At 37.2% G+C, this 20289-nt stretch overlaps 1 protein-coding gene across 1 annotated transcript in view; it reads right to left on the bottom strand.

The window, feature by feature from the left end:
* LOC119083485 (sex peptide receptor) overlaps positions 1–16811 on the bottom strand; it is a 32772-nt gene extending 15961 nt beyond the window's left edge. Inside the window, exons 1-4 of the mRNA XM_037193211.1 lie at positions 16116–16811; positions 15980–16049; positions 11347–11477; positions 10713–10774 (exon numbers count right to left, since the gene is read on the bottom strand). Coding sequence (XP_037049106.1) covers positions 10713–10774; positions 11347–11477; positions 15980–16049; positions 16116–16385 — 533 coding nt within the window. The 5' untranslated portion in view covers positions 16386–16811. The remainder of the gene's footprint in view (positions 1–10712; positions 10775–11346; positions 11478–15979; positions 16050–16115) is intronic.
* Positions 16812–20289: the final 3478 nt, after the last annotated feature.

Below are 20289 nucleotides of genomic sequence, written 5' to 3' on the forward strand. Positions count from 1 at the left end.
ATTAAGTTGGTGAACAACACAAGCGGAGCGAGTGAAATTTTTTCATACTTACACAATTTCTAGTATTAATAAGTCCATCTTATAAAAAGTCATTAGTTAAATTTACACAAAAAAAGACATTTGTTTTGAAAAACTGCCAGAAAAGCGTTGGCACATATCAACAATACACCTAATTGAATGATTTCAGTAGTCGAACGCTTTCATCATTACACATTCCTTACTAACAAACTAGAACCGAAAGGATTATCAAGGAATGGCGGAAAGAAACCGCAAACACCGTATAGTTCAAAGGAAAACCATTCGTCTGGGAGAGCACTAAAGGCCACACACCGATTGCCATTGAGATACCCGATCGAGAGTCTTTTTAGCGCGCAATTCCCGAATGTATTAACGATACCGCGAATGTACGCATATGCAATCTGCAAATTCGTTTTTTGTTGTGTCAATGAGCTGAAACATCACTCATTTCAATTCGCGGACAACCTCAATTGCTACGAAACAAGGTATTTTTACTTGCTGCAGAAGCTTAAGGTTTCGTCGAACTATGGCAAACGTTGCCTGCTTCACTCTGGTCCGACGTTGTTTAATGGCCTTCCGCCATCGATCAGAAATTCTCTTACCCTTAATCAGTTTTGTCAGTTTTGTCGTTCATTAAAAGCGTATACGCTAACGCGACTTGATTTCAATTTAATTAGCTATGTCACGTTCACGATCGAATGAAAGAGCGAGTCTCACTCCTATATGTCTTTTATTGAATTTAATATGGAGATTCAGAGTTCTCACTCCTCCAAAAATTCAAAAAATTCCTAAAATGGACTAAATTCTCCTAAAATCTTCTAAAACTCCTAAAATGAGCCCACACTATCAAAGAAATTTTTTGATAAAATTGAAAAACAAGGAATTGTTTTTGTTAATTACGCTGCAATGAATTTGAAAACAGTCCTTTCTTTGAATCATGCAAACAGCGATCCTGAACATGGATTTAGCGAAAACAAATACATCTCGAGGATCGCAGTTTGTTAGAAGATGCGACTATCGTCGGTCTTCGACCAATGTAATGGTGAATCTTGTTAACTTGAAAGAAGGGTCCACACTGAAAATAAAATCTACCAATTTTACCGTTGATTTGGAATTACAACTTGCGAAAAATCATAGAAGCTAAATTTTTTAGTTTTCGGTCTCCCATCTACTTCGACTTCTACCAAAAGCCTTCTTTGAGATCCTTATTAGCTGCTACTAAAGACTAATATTCTACTAATTGGAGTCCAGTGCAACAGAAAAAAATAAAATCCAGGCGAAGTTTATCGAGAAAGTATTTTTGGTGAGTCGTCAAAGTTGGCCGACTATGAAAAATTGAGTGGATCTTAAACTTGAAAATTCGGAAATTCTATCAAGAAAATAATTCGATCTTTGCTCTAGTGGGCTTAAATTCTTGGGAATGTTGTAGAACAGAAAATTTTTTGAAAATCATGTGATAAATGTTTGTGTCGTGAGTGTTTGTTTGGTCTAAAATTAAGGCAAAATGGTTCAATTGAGAAAATCGAGTTTTTGACATCTAGGGATGCCAGTCTCGATCCTTTATCCATCGCACACCCCTAATAGAACATATTAATTTTCTGAAACATTTTTATTATTTTACGAAGTGTATGAGAAATAGAAAGATCTTGAGGCTGCAAAAATTCCTCCGGAAATTACTTATAAAAACTTTGTCAAATTTTTAAAAATTCCTTCTAAAATTACTTTCGAAATCTCCTGAAATTCACCTAAAATTACCGTTAAAATTTCCTAAAATTCCTAATTTTAGGAGCCTTCCTAAGTCGTGGGAACTCTGGAGATTTGAGATTGCTACCATCACCTCATGATATTTTTTGCCTTGCTAGGTGTCCTATCTAGTTTCGCTGTACTGTTTTTATCAATTAAACTGTTTACATTTAACTGTTGTAGCTCCTTTGAATTGTAACGCATATAGATATCTGTGATAGATTTCGTCAGGCAGATCCGATCATTTCTAATTGTTACACACATATCACATACGGATCCTTCAGTACTACCCTGTCATCATTAAAATCTTAAAGAACTTGAGGACCTTCTGGAGCTTATAAAGCCGCGCAATTTACAGTTACATCGAAGGCAAAAACATTAATTTTATACAGACGAAACAATTGAAAGTAATTGCTGGCGTAGTCTAGTCAGCTGCAAGATTATCTGTTATCAACAGCAACCACATAAATGAGCGATGAGCTCTGGCTAATAAGATCTTATATAGCAAAATAGTACAATATTTTTCTAACAATTTCTCCATACTAACATCAAAGTCTTTTGATAGGAGTTAAGTGCACAAAATCCACTAATTACAGACACATCCGCGATGCATGCACGTAGCAGTTTAATTCTGAGCAGAATAATACACTTTAGTGTGCATGCAGCAAAAAACGTTCCTTTCCTTTTTAATGGTCACAACACGAATCAAAGTGTATTTAATTCTTGTTGTCTGTGAGAATAAGATATGGGAAACCGAGTGACTGGCCAGACTATTAAGTATTAAATATCGTGTTCACAATTAAACAAAAGCATTTCTTCCAACCATCTCGAACAATAATAAAATTCTCGACGCAAATATATCCATCCAATATCTCCACGATAAAATAAAATTCCAATAAAAATAACAGAGAAATAATTACATTATCATGGCTGTGTGTGTCGGTACAGTGTACATAATAAAACTGAAGACATCATTCAATGCTTTTCCATATCTTTCATTTTTATGTTGGACTCATAATAGAACGTAAACTCAACTCCAAAATATATCTGGATGGTGAACGTATACCGTTAGAAAATTAATAGATCGTACGAAACTCGTAAAGTTTCCAATAAATAAATTTTATAGTTTTAATTCAGTGTCGGATAGATAAATCGTTCCGTTGGATAAGCGATTTGAGCTTTTATTGAAAATTTATGATTTCAAGCTTTGATGCATTTTATTCGATATTATTCGACAATTCTCTGGATGGGGTGGTGGCATTGTTCGTATTTTCGATGTGCGAAAAGGGCTGAAAGCCTAACACTGTAATTGTATGTACATAAATTTGTCATCGGTTTCGATAAAAGGAAATGTTGCGAAAATCCAATAATTTTGAATTAAAGGGAGAGACGAAAAATGTTCGAAAATGTCTGGAATCTGTGTTATTGTGTTTTAAAGTATGAAATTGTTTATTTACATGATCAATGAGAGGGAGATATACGGTTCCTTTTTCGAACGACAGTTGTTCACAGTTGACTGGATGCTCGCTATTTCGATATATGCTTTCATCTGTCGAGAACACTTTGGTACACACACACCAAACAATTTGGGGTACAATTTGTATGTTCTCAGCATTACACATCAAGAAATTGGTTTCTGTTTTGCCGTCACAGTACTCGTTTCGGATCGTTTGTTGCAAACATCTAAAATTTTCAAATATTTAGAATATCGTGCCAGCCAATATCATGTGCTGCTGATGAATGATGAATCCACTTTGTTATTTATCATTAATTTGAAGGGTGGGCGGGCGCTCAACATATGAGAGGTTAACGAACAATACAAGAGCAAAATTTTAAAGAAGGCGTTTAGGAGCTACTGAAAAGTATATCTTTCTCTATAATAAAACCGATAGGTCGTTACAATTCGGTTCACGTAGCTTCACATAGCTTCTCTTGGAATAGGTATTCCGAATAAAACAGAATTCCGATCTCCTAGGAGTTCCCATTCCACAGGGATTATTCTTTGGAATTACAATTCTCTGGTAAAACTTGGAATTGCGATTTCATTGGAACTACGATTCATTTACTGATAAAACAAATTCGTCAACATACATGTCCGTCCAGTGTGTATGAAATGGCTGTCAGACAGCTTCATTTCTGCCTTACTTCGGATATGTATATTGCAACGTCTGATATGTATATCGTACATGTCCGACGTATAATAATATATACTGCTCTTCACTATTCGTGTCGAACATGTATATGGGTTCTCTAAATTTGTGAATTTTCGAAATATTATCACCAAACGAAAACCAATTTCAGTAAACTTTTTTTTCCTTGAAAGCTGTTGACCAGACGAGTCATACATATTATTAGGTCGGTGGATGAAAATCTCGGTGAGATACCACCATAAACCTTATGCTTGTTTTTAGCAAATTTTTGAAAATTCTAGTTTATTTCACGAAACCTGAACCGATTTCACTAAACTTTTTTTTGCAGAGGTCATTGGCATAACGTCTCGCGATTGTAGTTTTTCCCGAATGAAATTTCGACGGACGGAGACTTACTGTGGATTTACATAGCAACGTAAAAGTGACAGATGCAAAAATTTTCTCATACGGCAACTCGAAATTTCATTCATAATTTTAATTTTATGAATGAAATTTCGGGTTGCAGTATTTAAAAAACATTGCATCTGTCACTTTTACGTTGCTATGTAAATCCACGGTTAGGCGGTGAAACGGGATGATTACCAACATTGTTTCTCGACAAGTTGCTCAATGGAATTCATGAATTTGAGGGAAATGCCGAGAAATAGAGGCCGAATGCCAATGCGGAAACTAACAGGAGGAATATCGAACGGAGCTGTATACAGGTCAAGCCGTGAAACCAGTGAAACTCGATGATGAACGAAGGCTCTGGTCGTGGTGTCAATGTGTTGCAAATCCGGTTTGTCCCGCGTAAATGATACTGAAATGACACGCTCGGGACACAGTGCAGCACGGTTTGGAGAAAACTCTGACTCCAGTTGAAGCAGATACGGTTTGTATAGGGTAATGGTTTACGGTACGTGCGATGTAACTTGATGAGCGAATGGTTGATGCTTTACAGTTACCATTCTCTGAATGCGTCATATCTCACGGTTTTGCTTTATCGTTTCTTGTAAGGAGCATTTACGCTTTTGGTTTGGATATGCCGTTTTACCAGTTTTGGCAAACAGATACTTAACCGATGGTCCTGTGCGATTAGAAGCCTTATTCTTGTTTTCGCTCTTCGTACGTGCACAAGTACAATTTGTTTGCAATTTGTTGTTGTCTAGAGTTTCTTCTTTCCGTGATGTTGCACGCTTCGAGTTTCGGCCTGTTGTTGGTTTTGATTGTTGTCGACGTATGTCAAGTCAAAGTTATGGTTCGTTACCCTTCAGTTTTTCTCTAACATTTCTTGAAGGGAACGTTTGCCTCGCTTGTAGAAACTATTCTCTCCGTAAAGTTAAAGGGCTTAGCAGCCTCTGAGCTTGAGCGTTTCTTGCACGTTCCCTAAGAGGAGCGTATCCTCTACACGTAGGTGTCGCTGTTTACGTGGTGTGGCTAACACATGAGAAGCGTTTTACGAAACATTGAGAAGAGCATTCCCGTTGCGCGGTGTCTGTCGGAACGGCGATTCCAGTTTTTCTCGGACGTTTGTTGATGGGAGCATTCTCGTTTCTTTGACTAGCGATAGTGTAAACGGTTTTATGTAATAATTTGGCTGTGTTACCTTCTGCTAAAGATATGTATATCTGATCTTAATGTTATCTCTCTCGTTTCACGCGCTAATGGCTTATTGGACAACGCTTTTTTGAATGATACGAAAATCAAAAGAATGATTACGCACCAACGCTTGAAAATGGTCGAAATAACAATGAATCTGAATGAATGGTTTGTATGACGTGTGGTTTGGTAAGTCTCCTGCTACAGGTAATTTTCTTCAAGATACCAATTCTATACAAAAATATTTCCGAGCAATGAAAGAGCTCAGGTGGTTGGTTCATCTCCCCACTGCCGTGTAGTTAGTCCGACCACATAGATCGAGCGACGGTGGTTGAGTTAGTTACCTTGGTTCATCCTTGGTATATAAGTCAAAGTAATGCAAGTAGTGGCCCCACCACTGACAAAGTTCATCGTACACAAAGTGCCGGAGGCAGAGTGTGAATGTGAATGAGTGTGCTCGACGAGAGGAAGCGCACAATTTTTCTCTGGTGTACAATGAACCGAGTCTAGGACAGAGAAAAGGGAGGATTAGGACTTGATTTTCATTCGTGATCATTCAAGTCAAAGTCCTCACGTTCAAATAATCTCATGGGTGAGCCCACAGGGGCAAGCTTGTTTTTGCGAAAGTCAAGTCAAGTCAAGTCAATAAATCGAGTAAATCTCATCCGATTTTGCTAATTTTTGTTTTATTTGAGAGGTAATTGAATGGAAAGTTGGCACAAAATTTTGGGTTTCTAAAATAATATCGTAAATTGTTGGTTTTATTTGCGAGGTACTTCGTACGGGCTTTCGTAATTGCGCTATGCGCAATTTTAAAAATGAACACTTTCAGTAAATTTGACAATGCCCAACTTGACTAGCATTTTGGTAACAGACGCATTAGAGGCTTGTAGACGTATTAGGGTTCCAGGCGTATTACGGCTACGGACGTATTATGGTTACGGACGAAATAGGATTACGGGTCGTACAGGGTTAAGTCACAGCAAACGCTCTGACTGTTCTGATGCCTTGTTTTTCATATAAAAACTGAAGATCGGTGTCATTCGAAAGCTACAGCATTTGACTTTACGAGAAAAATAACTTTGGCTCGATCAGGTTTGTTGTGTGAGTGAAGTAGGTGAAATCAGCTTCCCAGTGGTGATAAGTGTCATCCTCGAATTTTGACTGGTCGAGGTTATTTCGAAAAATTTTGTAAACATTTTTAGCCCCGTACGAAGTACTGGGGGCTTATAAGATTAATATGCCGTTTGTAACACGTCGAATTGGATGCAGACAGTAAGGGCAAAGCATTTGGTTATGTTCATAGATGACGAATCCGCAATAAAAACAAGGCATCAGAACAGTCGGAGCGTTTGCTGCGACTTAGCCCCGTACGATCCGTAATCCTATTTCGTCCGTAACCATAATACGTCCGTAGCCGTAATACGCCCGGAACCCTAATACGTCTACAACCCTCTAATGCGTCTGTTACCAAAATGCAAGTCAAGTTGGGCATGGTCAAATTTACTGAAAGTGTTCATTTTTAAAATTGCGCATAGCGCAATTACGAAAGCCCGTACGAAGTACCTCTCAAATAAAACCAACAATTTACGACATTATTTTATAAACCCAAATTTTTTTGCCAACTTTCCATTGGGTATTCAATTATCTCTCAAATAAAACAAAAACTAGCAAAATCGGTTGAGATTTACTCGATTTATGTGCAAAAAGCACTTAGGGCCGAGTAGCGGCCTTAGTCCAAGGGCGCAAATTTGAAACTTTTTTTGCCATCATTCTATTCGGCATTCAATTATCTCTCAAATGAAACAAAAACTAGCAAAATCGGATGAGATTTACTCGATTTATGTGCAAAAAACACTTAGGGCCGAGTAGCGGCCTTAGTCCAAGGGCCCAAATTTGAAAAATTTTTCGCCACGTTCTTTTCGGTATTCAATTACCTTCCATAAAAAACTAAATCTAGCAAAATCGGATGAGATTTACTCGATTTATGTGCAAAAAACACTTAGGGCCGAGTAGCGGCCTTAGTCCAAAGGCCCAAATTTGAAACTTTTTTTGCCATCATTCTATTCGGCATTCAACTATCTCTCAAATGAAACAAAATCTAGCAAAATCGGATGAGATTTACTCGATTTATGTGCAAAAAACACTTAGGGCCGAGTAGCGGCCTTAGTCCAAGGGCCCAAATTTGAAACATTTCTTGCCATCATTCTATTCGGTATTCAATTATCTCTCAAATAAAACAAAATCTAGCAAAATCGGATGAGATTTACTCGATTTATGTGCAAAAAACACTTAGGGCCGAGTAGCGGCCTTAGTCCAAGGGCCCAAATTTGAAACTTTTTTCGCCACGTTCTTTTCGGTATTCAATTACCTTCCATAAAAAACTAAATCTGGCAAAATCGGATGAGATTTACTCGATTTATGTGGAAAAAACACTTAGGGCCGAGTAACGACCTTTGAGCCCTCCCAACAAGCTCGCGTTGCATCCTACACAAAAACAATGTTCAGCAACTTTGTTCTACTCGTCAATACCTTTCATTTGATATATCACAAGCAGCTATTACGTGCGTATTTCGGTAGATATCGTCGAAAGACTGAAAAACACCTATAGGGCCCTAGCTCTGGAAGGGCCGACCCTACCATGCCCATTTTCGAACTTGACCTTACTTTTGTCGATACCAATCGGGGAAAAAAAGAATTTTGAAAAAAGGTTGTGATTTGCTCAAGCTAGAGGGGTCACGGACGGACGGACGGACGGACGGACGGACGGACGGACGGACGGACGGACATTTTTTTTATTGCGGATTCGTCATCTATGAACATAACCAAAAGCTTTGCCCTTACTGTCTGCTTCCAATTCGACGTGTTACAAACGGCATATTAATCTTATAAGCCCCCAGTACTTCGTACGGGGCTAAAAATGTCCGTCCGTCCGTCCGTCCGTCCATCCGTCCGTCCGTCCGTCTGTGACCCCTCTAGCTTGAGCAAACCACAACCTTTTTTCAAAATTCTTTTTTTTCCCCGATTGGTATCGACAAAAGTAAGGTCAAGTTCGAAAATGGGCATTGTAGGGTCGGCCCTTCCAGAGCTAGGGCCCTATAGGTGTTTTTCAGTCTTTCGACTATATCTACCGAAATACGCACGCAATAGCTGCTTGTGATATATCAAATGAAAGGTATTGACGAGTAGAACAAAGTTGCTGAACATTGTTGTTGGGTAAGATGCAACGTGGCCTTGTTGGGAGGGCTCAAAGTTCATTCCTCGGCCCTAAGTGTTTTTTGCACATAAATCGAGTAGATCTCATCCGATTTTGCTAGATTTAGTTTTTTATGGAAGATAATTGAATACCGAAAAGAACGTGACGAAAAAAGTTTCAAATTTGGGCCCTTGGACTGAGGCCGCTACTCGGCCCTAAGTGTTTTTTGCACATGAATCGAGTAAATCTCATCCGATTTTGCTAGTTTTTGTTTCATTTGAGAGATAATTGAATGCCGAATAGAATGATGGCAAAAAAGTTTCAAATTTGGGCCCTTGGACTAAGGCAATGGAAAGTTGGCAAAAAAGTTTGGGTTTCTAAAATAATGTCGTAAATTGTTGGTTTTATTTGAGAGGTACTTCGTACAGGCTTTCGTAATTGCGCTATGCGCAATTTAAAAAATGAACACTTTCAGTAAATTTGACCATACTGAACTTGACTTGCATTTTGGTAACAGACGCATTACAGGGTTGTAGACGTATTAGGGTTCCGGACGTATTACAACTACGGACGTATTATGGTTACGGACGAAATAGGATTACGGGTCGTACGGGGCTAAGTCGCAGCAAACGCTCCGACTGTTCTTGTTGGCATGAAAGCACTGGATCTCCTGAGTATTAGAAAATTTATAGACTGATTTGTTACCGCAAAACATAGCCAACACAGCTCACTTTATGCCTCAGAAATGACGAAATTTGTAACGCAACTAACCCTGTAGTTACCCACATACTGCTCGTGACTATTCGTGTCGAACATGTATATATGTGTGGTTAGGAGTGTCAGTGTTGTTTTGAGGAGTGTCAGCATGGGTAGGAGTGTATGTGTGTCAGTAGTGTAGTGTCATTTGAGTTTAATGTGTCAATAGGTTGAGATTTTCAGCGTATCCCGGGTAAAGCCCGGCTGACAATATTTTAATAACTGAACGGAACTGACTGTTGGAAACTGGGGAACGAATGACGAAAGATGTTGTTGGGTCGAAATAGTTTTTAATGATGACAAAGAAAATTTAGAGTTTAACTTAAGTCTACTCCGTGACAAGAACAACTGATTCTAGTAGATCATGCTACTGTGGTTTCTTCAACACTGACTAGGTCACCAAGCATCTAAAACTTAGTTATCGCAAAATGATAAAATTTTGAAATTCAACAATTCGACTGAATTCGTTGAGAAAATGTTGTGGTGTCTGGTGTCATTGGGACAATAAAGTTTCTTTATACGTGGTCCTTAGTCCTGCCGGATAAAAGCTGTCCATTATAAGTCATCCTGTAGGGCTTATTTTTGGAAAATCTGAAAATTCCATTTCTTTTTGTTTGTCGGAACTTTTTCAGAATTTTGGGAGATTTCCTGATTTTTTAAAATTAAATTTACCAAAAAAGGCACGTCCATTACCTCAATACCTTACTACCGCCACGTCATGATAGTAACATCAGGTCTTACGGAAAAGGTAACCTCGTAATGAAGACAAATACAAACGGGCATCTGTTATCAACAACGATGACGAGAATGAGCAATGAGCTCAGCCCAGGCATTTTTCTAGGTCTATCAAAACGACTACCAATGCTATCGGAGTAAAAGATTTTTTGTGACAAATACTATAGATTGAACAACAGAAGGCATAGATCCAGTGATTGTAACTATAATGATTGACAGATCCAATTTCAACGACTTTCTTTCCCTTACCATGAATAAACGGAGTCCTTCACAATTTCGATTTAATATTCTAGTTTATGGACTGCGAACTTTTGATTAAAAACAACAATCCAAAAGCAATCCACAGAACCCGAAATTTTACGATGGATTTCATTTTTCGATTCAAGTGCACAGCGCTTCAAACCATATATTAAAAGCCAGAACGTCTCAATTACGTTCAATACTCCCTTGAGTGTCTAACATGTTCGAGCTTTGATGAACATCAATCAATCTGATTTAGTCATTTAATAAAATGTTAAACTACAAACGATACAAACCTTTGCACAGCTAATGCCAATGTTAACCATATCGAGGCTGTATGAAAAGTAGCTGGAACAACCTGCAAAGTCGTAAAATTTGATTTGGTGAAGTTTGGTGCGGTATAATAGTTTAACAAATTGTGCGAAAGCTTCAGTTCAATTACGAATTTAAGCAAAAAAGCGCATTGACCCAACGATGGCCGGGATCATTAATTATGAAATATGACTAAGAAACCTGATGAGAACACTGTTTTAAGTAGTAAAATATGAATCAATTAATAATGCTGACTGTACACACTCGTTACTCAGTAATTAATAGTGCTCAGTCTGCGCCCTTCTCGCACCCTTGAATAAATATATTTACCGCCAGTGTTTTAGAATATTTTTTTTTTTTAGTTTCGCATTCATCTGAACCACATATCGATCCACTGTGCTATGTGGTAAAATGACGAAAACTTTTTAATTGAATGAAATTCATGATACTATCAACGTTCAACACTCGAATAGAAAGCCAGCGTATCATCATTATATTATGAAGAGTGCCTATACCATAACTACAAGCATTCAATTGAATTCAACATTTCACTTCACTTCACGTGGAACTTTTCGCTCTGGCAAACTAATATAAGCCCGTTTTTAAAATGGAACCTACCTCATTAAAGACATTCCACGCATAACACGCTGATATGGGTGCCAGCGGCTTGTAATGATTTCCAAATGTGTACATGTACCACAGCCCCGGAGCAGGAAATAATATAGTAAACATGTCGCATAAGGCCATTGCTAGAAAATTTCAAAATTTCAATTACAGTTTCGTAACATTTCCAATTTTGCCGTATTAGTTGTATAAGTTTTGTCGGAACTTTTCTTAACATTATCCACCCATCATGCCTTGTCTATATCGCATGCATCTTAATTGTGTCTGGGAGGTGCGGGAAAATAGGAGAGATAGGAAATAACTGTTGCATGTACAAATTTGATTTTCTTAAAAACTAAATATTCGTCTAGTCACTACCTTTCATTTAAGAGTGATATCGCCAAAACTTGAACTAATTTGAAAACAATGACTCGTTTGAATCGACTTTCAATTCTAAGAAATAGGGATCTTTTACTTTTTCTGTTAGTTTCCGATTTTCTGAATGAATACGTGAAAAGTAAAAGCATGTCCAAGGGGTCATTCCTTCAAGTTTTCTAAAATTTGAAATGTTGTAAGAATATAGGCCTCTGGCAGACCTTCATCAAAAGTATAATCATCGGTAAGAGTTGCCACCCGTCCTGGACTTATGACTTAAAATATGGTAAATGTTTGCACAGTCCTGCTGCGCGTATCCGCGGAAGTGACTATTCGACAATAGGGTCTTGTAACTGGACTTACCATCTTCCATTCCACGTAAAACACACCCCAGATATTTTGTGACACGCACAAAGTTAGTCGAAGTAAAATCAGTGTTTTCAAATTATTATTTTTTGGTTCTCAAACAGGAGGGAGCCATGAAAATGAAATTAACTAAATCAAAATTACATGTTCAGCACAAGGGTGTCCTGAACCGTGCGATCTCTGGACTTGAAAATGATGCTTTCCTCCTACTTCGTAGTAGGTGGCAAACCGGATTCATTTGACTACATAAATTGAACAGAAACTCAATTGCTTGAGACGAATGCTGAGATGCGCACCGTTGATTTACAGTCAATAAATGGTCACTCAAGATGTACTTGTACTTCAGAAGAGGTCATAACCGTTTCACGAACCGTTTGAAGTTAGCCGAAATAGTCATATTTTTACACCTACTTTCATAACTCCACCCTGTAACGACCCTGTACGTTGCGTGTAGCCGGAGAAAACTCTATATGAAAAGTGCATGTTTTCGGTTTTGAAACACCTGCTACTGGCCGCATAAACATCGAAGAATTTAAAAAAGTATATTTTTGGCTTCTGGCAATCAATAGCTATCTAGAAGTGTCCAATTTCGGTCGGTCGTTTTTTGAAAGAATCCCTCTCTGGGTTTTACATTGTTTATCTTTATTTTGTGGGCTCACACCTAACTTTCTAGCGTAAAAACGTTGTTGTGACTCAACGGGAAGTGCTCCAAAACAGCGACAGAAGGTTTGAGGCAAGTTCCCGGAACAGTGTTTTTGATTTTGATTCAGCATATCTCTGGATGTTTTCACTCAAAAATCGTGTGCGATACAACGACAGAAAGGTATTGACGAGACGAAACAAAATATTTTATTTTTACAAAAAATGGATTGTACAACAGTTATTGACAAGAAAGCAAGCAAAACTGCACCTTTTCCTACTTTTCCTGTTTTCCCGCACCTCACACTGTGCAAATTTATTAAACAGCGAAATTGATCGTAACCGGTTTAATCGTTCATCAGCGAAAACCTTTGCTTCGGCATTATACAAATCTGACTTAGACTTATCGCTCTGTTCCGTAATTTAAGATTTGACACGTTGAGTGACTTTGACTCAATTAGACGTAATTGAAGATTTGACACGCTGAGTGCTTCTGACTCAATTACGAGATTGTTAAAATTAAATTTTTCTTCATTAAAATTTGCTGGCATGTAGGTGAACACTTTCGATCACAACGATATGGCGGAAAAAATTGAACGGAAATACAGAGGGGGTGCTTGTAAGTTCAATCGTCCTGGGCAAAGTGTCTTTTTTCCCTTTGTCAACCGCAAGATTTAAAATATTTGATCTAGCCGAGAAATTTAATTTAAATTTTATCGGTTCAATCAGTCAACTGCATGAATTCGGAAAATTTTACGATAATATCGGTGGTGGTTGCGATAATGAAAATAATTCGAATGTTTTGAAGGTGAAAACAATTTCGAAACAATTTCTGCATCGAGCCAACCTTTTCACACACTGAAAACATTAAACCATATTTTTGCGGTCTGGTAATGAATCTGATTATTGCCGATATAAATGAAAATTAATCGTTGTCGTAACTTTAAAATTTATTCGCAAAATTGGGTAACGAACCTGCTCAACGCCTGTGATTATATCGAAAATTCAAATTAATACCTTTTACATCAAGATAAACAGTCTACCCATCTAATAAGTACTCAAATTGTTACCCCAAAAACCTTTGTATTTAATTCGGAGAATAAAACCCCTCATTAATTTGATAGCAACAGTGTATGCGTAGCGAGCGTGATAAATATACAACGAATGAATGAATATATATGCATATATGTATCATGGCCCTACGTTAGTGAAGGGCCGTGACGCAAGTCCGTTCACACTGAAAAATTTGACAAATTTGTTTTTTTCTGTAGGACTGAGGAACACATATACACAACCTGTTACTCGTGCTAGACTACTTGCGTCATCTACCAAAGAATCTTCAAAGTGGCTGCAGGTTGTCCCATCGAGTCAATTAGGTTTACTATTAGATAACAATGCAGCGAGAATTGCTGTTGGTCTTCGTTTAGGATCCCAGTTGTGTGAAGAGTACAAGTGTAATTGTGGTAATGTGGTTAAGAAGAACGGTTTGCATGGTTTATCGTGCAAATTAAAGATAGGGATTATTGCTAAACACGATTCTGTCAATAATGTTTTTGGTCATGCATTTTCCTCTGCAGGATTTCCCAATATTTTGCAACCACCTGGTATTTCTAGAGACGACGGTAAAAGACCTGATGGTATGACAGTGGAGTCATGGAAAATCACTTTTATGGGATGTAACAATACGTGATACTTTGGCTCCTTCATACATCAGTGAATCCTCTAAGAAAGCAGGGTCTATTACAGATAAAGCGGAAAGATTTAAGCATAATCATTATATACGTCTTAAAGAAAACTATTTATTTACCCCCCTTGCCTTTGAATCATTAGGTTGCATGGGTCCAGAAACAAAGAAATTTATTGACAAGTTGGGATCGTTGATGAAGAGAGCATCAGGGGAGCCACGTTCCAAAGATTATCTGTTGCAGAAAATTTCTATTGCTATACAAAGAGGCACTTCAGGAAGTAATAGAGCGGATGATTTTTATTTATTGTAATATTTGTTAATTGAAAAGATCGTTTTTTTTACTGACTGCGCCGTATGCGAGCAGTCTTTTTTTTTTTTGGTTTGAATAAATAAATCAAGGTTACCCAAAAACACAACTTTTTTGATTTTTCCTCTCCGCTCCTCCTTCCCCCTACTTATTTTATTCGTAATCTAGGCGTCCATACGAGTTCAACGAGCTATCACACGCCTCATAAGGTTAAGATTTGGCCGAGATATTAAATTTCAAAACTTGAAAATTTGTATGAAGAAATTGATTTCCGTACGTTTTGAAATATAGAGGAATTTTACCAACCTTTGTCCCTTTGTCACTTTGTTACAACGAAACTTTTGAATTTACTGGTGGATTTAGCTGAAATTATAAGAAACTAGTTTGAAGGAATTTTCATAAAAGCTTATAATTTCGGAGCTATGAGCATTTTAAGCTGTTGAACTATAGGACCCATAACTCAGAAAATATGGCAGATAGAAAGTTCTAATCTACCATTTGGGAGCTATGAGCGTTTTAAGTGCGAGCTATATCAGCAATAACTCGCAAAATACGGCATATAGAAACCTGGTATAAAAGACAAAGTTATAGAGTTTTAGATTATAGTCTATGCGTGTTTCATGGTTTCCCTAAAAAGTCGCTTATCTTGGAGTGCGTAAAATTTTTGAATTTCGACAAATTTTCAATTTTCGTCAAATTTTCGCCTTTCGTCAAATTTTCAATTTTCGTTAAATTTTTAAATTTAGTCAAATTATCAAATTTCGTCAAATTTTTTATTTTCGTCAAATTTTTGATTTTGCGTCAACAAGTGGCAGATTATTCGGCTTTCTTCCGTTTGAATTCCATTCTTTAGAGCAATATATTTCACAATTTTAAAAAATTTCCCTCCTCAACATCTGCCACTTACGGGGCAATTTTTTTTGTTATAATTTTCTTCCTAAAATTTTTCTGGTAAGATTTTTGTTGATAAAACTTTCGCGTGCTTTCCTCATCAGCTGCCATTTGTGACGCAAATCTTTTTGCGTGGCGAATCTGTAAGTAAGCGTCACCTACACCGATATCAGTTCTTTTGTAAGTGGATAACAGGACTTGCATCACATCTCCACTGTAAGTGGTTTTGGGCGATAGTATATACGTACGGTATATAGTTATAGACTAGACATTGTTCAACACATCCCAATCTTTAACCTAAATGCTAATTTTATTTGCCCTAATCTCTATTTAAAATTATAAATCAAAATTTACACACACACACCGATACACAAAACACATACCCATTAGCACAAGATTCGTTGGGGTGGCCATATTTCGTTTGCTCAAAACCAAAACAATTAACGTGTTGGCCTATTGAATACAAATTCAACCAATAGAATACCATACCATATTCATCAAAATGTGATGTGTACTTACCGTAACGGTAGTAAAAAGCAGGAATGGGGCAAAATATCCATACAACGGTACCGAGTAGCTAAGATTTGTCTCACACGAAATGTTCAAGTAAGACATGTTATTCATATTTACGTTCAAGCAGTACATGTCCTCGTAGTAGATATCATCATCGTACGGCATATCCGTGGGGTTCATCGAATATTCATTGTATCGGTCGGATATGTTCTGTTCGCTGTTCAATAGATGAAAGCTTTTGCCGTTGAATTGGTGTAGTTCCTCCGGATCAATCATTTTGTTTTGTTTTTCGATTTTCAACGAAATTTGATTCGTAATAACTATAGTCGACGAAGGGATATGAGATGTTAAAAATTGCTGTTATTTTCCATGCTCCAACAGCAACGAAATATTATTCTTCATTTTTATGGCATATACTTTGGAGAAATGTGAATTTTCTTTTTTTTAAATAATTCTCTGTAAATTAGAGGGTCGCTCCGGGATACCTCATATCTTGCACATACAGAACTTTATTTGCGAAATTTTCTTGGATCTTCTGTTTTGATATGGGAATATTATTTGTTGTACTGGTACAAGTTGCACGAAGCATACACAATGCTATACCACACAACACGAGATTAATTTCTCAGAAAAGTTTTCATGTTGTTTGTTGTTTTCGTTGTGTTAATGCCCCAGCTGCAGTCTGAAAAGTAAAAGACGAAAACAAAAATGAATTCTTTGATATTTTCATTGGTTATTATTCTTGGGAACAAATTGGAATCGTCGCTTTAGCGTTATTTTCATTCGAACGAAAAAAACAACTGTATTTCGAATGACTTTCCACCCAACACGACAAAGGCGTATTGTTTGACGTTCTGATGTTATTTCGTTTGATCTGATATTTGTAGCATTTATACCGTGTGTGTAGGTTGGTAATATAAAACCATTCACAATACACTTTTCTGTGTACAAGTGTACTACACACGGTAAGCATTGCTTTGAGCATTATTTTAACTTTATACCATTACACGGTGAAACCTGTGCACAATGCCGTAATGTCGCTAGGAGACCGAGTGTTGTTACGGTATAACAAACAAAAGACCGTTAAAATGATAAAAAAAATGAAAGCAACGAATTAAGAATTCTGTTTACATACGATGAAGCTTTAATCCCAGTTAACATATCCGGCTTAGGCCTGTAAGCACGGCAAAACATCGCTATAAGCTAAGATGAAGTTTCTTTTAAAATTTGTAATTTTTATATTGAAAATTACTAAAGTTTGAGGCTTATCCGAAACTCCTACGTAGGGCATGATGTTCTGATTTTAAATTGAATAGAAAAAGTTTGTTGAATCCATTTTTCGTAACACATGAGAATCTATTTCCACTGTACATTTGGAACGTGACACAATTTTTAAGTCAACGTCTGTAAAGTAAGTTGATTCATTTTTAGAGGCATGGATGCTTTGCTGAAAAGCATACATTTGGGCGTTTTTTTAAATCCTTTTTCAAAAATGTATGACCGCAATAACGACCACGAATGTGTTAGCTTTCAACTGAAAATAGATTTGGTTGTAGCAGTTTGACTTGACCAGTGTTGAGTAAACTAAGTAGTTTATGAAAATTTCGTTGTTACTGCTTACTGCTGACTTTTCTCTGGTCAAACGACTACAGCCAAAACTTATTTTCATTTAAAGCTAACACATTCGTGGTCGTTATTGCGGTCATACATTTTTCATGATTCTGATGAAAAGATCGAAAATGAAATAAGAAACGCACAAATGCAGGAGATAATTTCGGGTAATTTCCTCTTAAGAGGAATCGACACTACTCTAAATTGTAGCCTACATTTGTGGGAAGAAATATATTTTTTTCAAGATAACTGTTACAAACTTTAGATTTTTTTAACGCTAAATCCCACCTACTGACGCTAACGCTAAATCCGTACGGTAACGGCAAATGCCAACGGTAAAGGCAACATTAATGAGTTAGTTGACGCCATGTTGCTTAAAAGTTTAAAATCTGTGAGGCCACCAATATCAGACACTTTTTCATCTCTGAATATATCAGCAATCGCTGTTTGAAATTTGAGAATCTGACGTTGTTAATCAAACCCAACACTTCTTGACACAAAGATTTAAATTTATTAGGGTGGGACGATCACCTAGGTAATCTTGAAATACAGATCTTGTGATTTCTTTGTTTCTTTCCCGGTCATCACTTAAATCAAGGCAACCTTCCGGTCGCCGCCAGGAACCTGTCTAAAGTGGCAGGTCCCATGGCGACAACTTCGGAGGTTTGCACGACGCAATCTCCAAGGAGCCTGAGTCGTAGTTGAAGAAATTTATGACATTCACAAATGACGTGTATGCCTGTTTCTTCTTCTAATCCGCAGGAGCACCAAGGAGTCACCGAGAGCCTTAGCTTATTGAGATGCTGGTTCAGCCCGCAGTGTCCAGTAATTGCACTAACTACTCTCCTTATGTATTTCCGGTCCATACTGAGCAAATCTTTGGCCCACAATGATGACACAAAACGATGATCCCACTTTTTCCAGAAAGGACGCGGGTAGGAAGTCATCATCGAAAATATATCATTTTTTCGCACAAATTAGGCTTTTAGCGTAGCATTGATCCGTCTTAAGAAGATACATGGATACTTAGCTAAAAAGGCTACATTTGTGCGATTCGTAGTTTATTTTCGATGATTTTCTCTTTCAACTCTTGCAACTTCTGATAACTTCTGCAATAACGGTTACAAGGGAAGTTTATGCAAATTTAGGTAAACTGCTCACGTTTCTCAGGACTAGTTAAACCAACGAAAATTTTGTTTTGAGGTCCCGATTATAGATTATTTTTTGATTATTAACGGAATACAGCCCACTTTCCTAAATTAGCAAACCGCAAGCCCAAACGTTTGTCGCTACTTGATCATGCAATCTGTTACTTAATTTGTTTTCGACACCGCTTTGATACAAAATCTTTTACTTCATTAGTTTTACTAATCGGATTTTTTATATAAAAGAATATTAACCAGAGCTTCTGTTTTATTTTTATCGCCAGTGCCGACCGACCACAGATGGAAAGCCATAATATTTATACAAATGCAATGCGAACCAAATCAACTCATAAAATCAGTTAAATAAAAAAAAAATTACTTCTTAGGTATGCGGTAGTCAAGCGAGCGCAACGCGCTCTTTTATAGTTGTTCTGTATGAGCGTTGAAAAATTGTTTGCAGTTTTAACTAAATAAACGTAAGACTTAACAAAACTTTGAAATTTTGGAGATGGTGTGCCAGTTATGTAGTCATAATCATCGATTTGAAATAAGAAAAATTAAATGATGTGGGAAGGCAGATAAACATTAAACTCACATTTTAGAACTTAGATAAATGAATAATTAAACCGTTAAAATAAAAATACCAAAATGTGATGGACCAATCCAACTGAACGACGTTCTTACGAGCTTGTTCATATACCTAACATTTGGAAGCCATCCAAACAATGCAATATTTCCATTATAAACCGCCCTTCACAGAACAAGTCTAAAGTGCAATATTGTCATCCCAACATCCATGTTGAATAATGTCTTCGTTTGCCTCGTTTAACAGCAAACACTAAGCCCATAGTGTTCATGTTCTGTTTCTTCGATGACATTTTCGTGCTCTTGAAATCTATGGAAGCACTTAACAATCGAAAACCCCTCTCTTCTGTTGCAGGTTGCATCTATACATTTTCATAAAATGTTCTTCTGTAAATGGAAATAATGATTTTTCATTTAAAGAATTGCACACAGCAGAGAACGACGTAGAACCGTTTGGTAAAACGCTATTAAGCTTCCGTTCCCCCCCCCCCCCCGATAAACTTAAATGAAGCTGAAACCATTTTTTTATATTGCAGATGCAACCCACCCTCTTCTCTATTTAATTAATGAATCGATTTTTTTCGCTTTAATTATTTGAGTTACCTTATATGAGTACAAGTAGATGGAATATTCTGATTGCCAATCATAAACTAAATTAATTATTTGCCTACCCTTAGGTTTTGAAATAAAGAAGAAGGAAAAAAATGATGAAATCGTAAAATTTTGCAGTGCTTGGATTATTGCATTATGCTTGTTTAATTCCCACGGTGTGTATGCCACGAAAATCTCGGAAAATAAAACTTCAAAGTGGTAGAGACACGGAACATTAAAATCAGAGA

The sequence above is a fragment of the Bradysia coprophila genome, unplaced genomic scaffold, assembly GCF_014529535.1.
Source record: "Bradysia coprophila strain Holo2 unplaced genomic scaffold, BU_Bcop_v1 contig_687, whole genome shotgun sequence".
NCBI classification, from domain to species: domain Eukaryota; kingdom Metazoa; phylum Arthropoda; class Insecta; order Diptera; family Sciaridae; genus Bradysia; species Bradysia coprophila.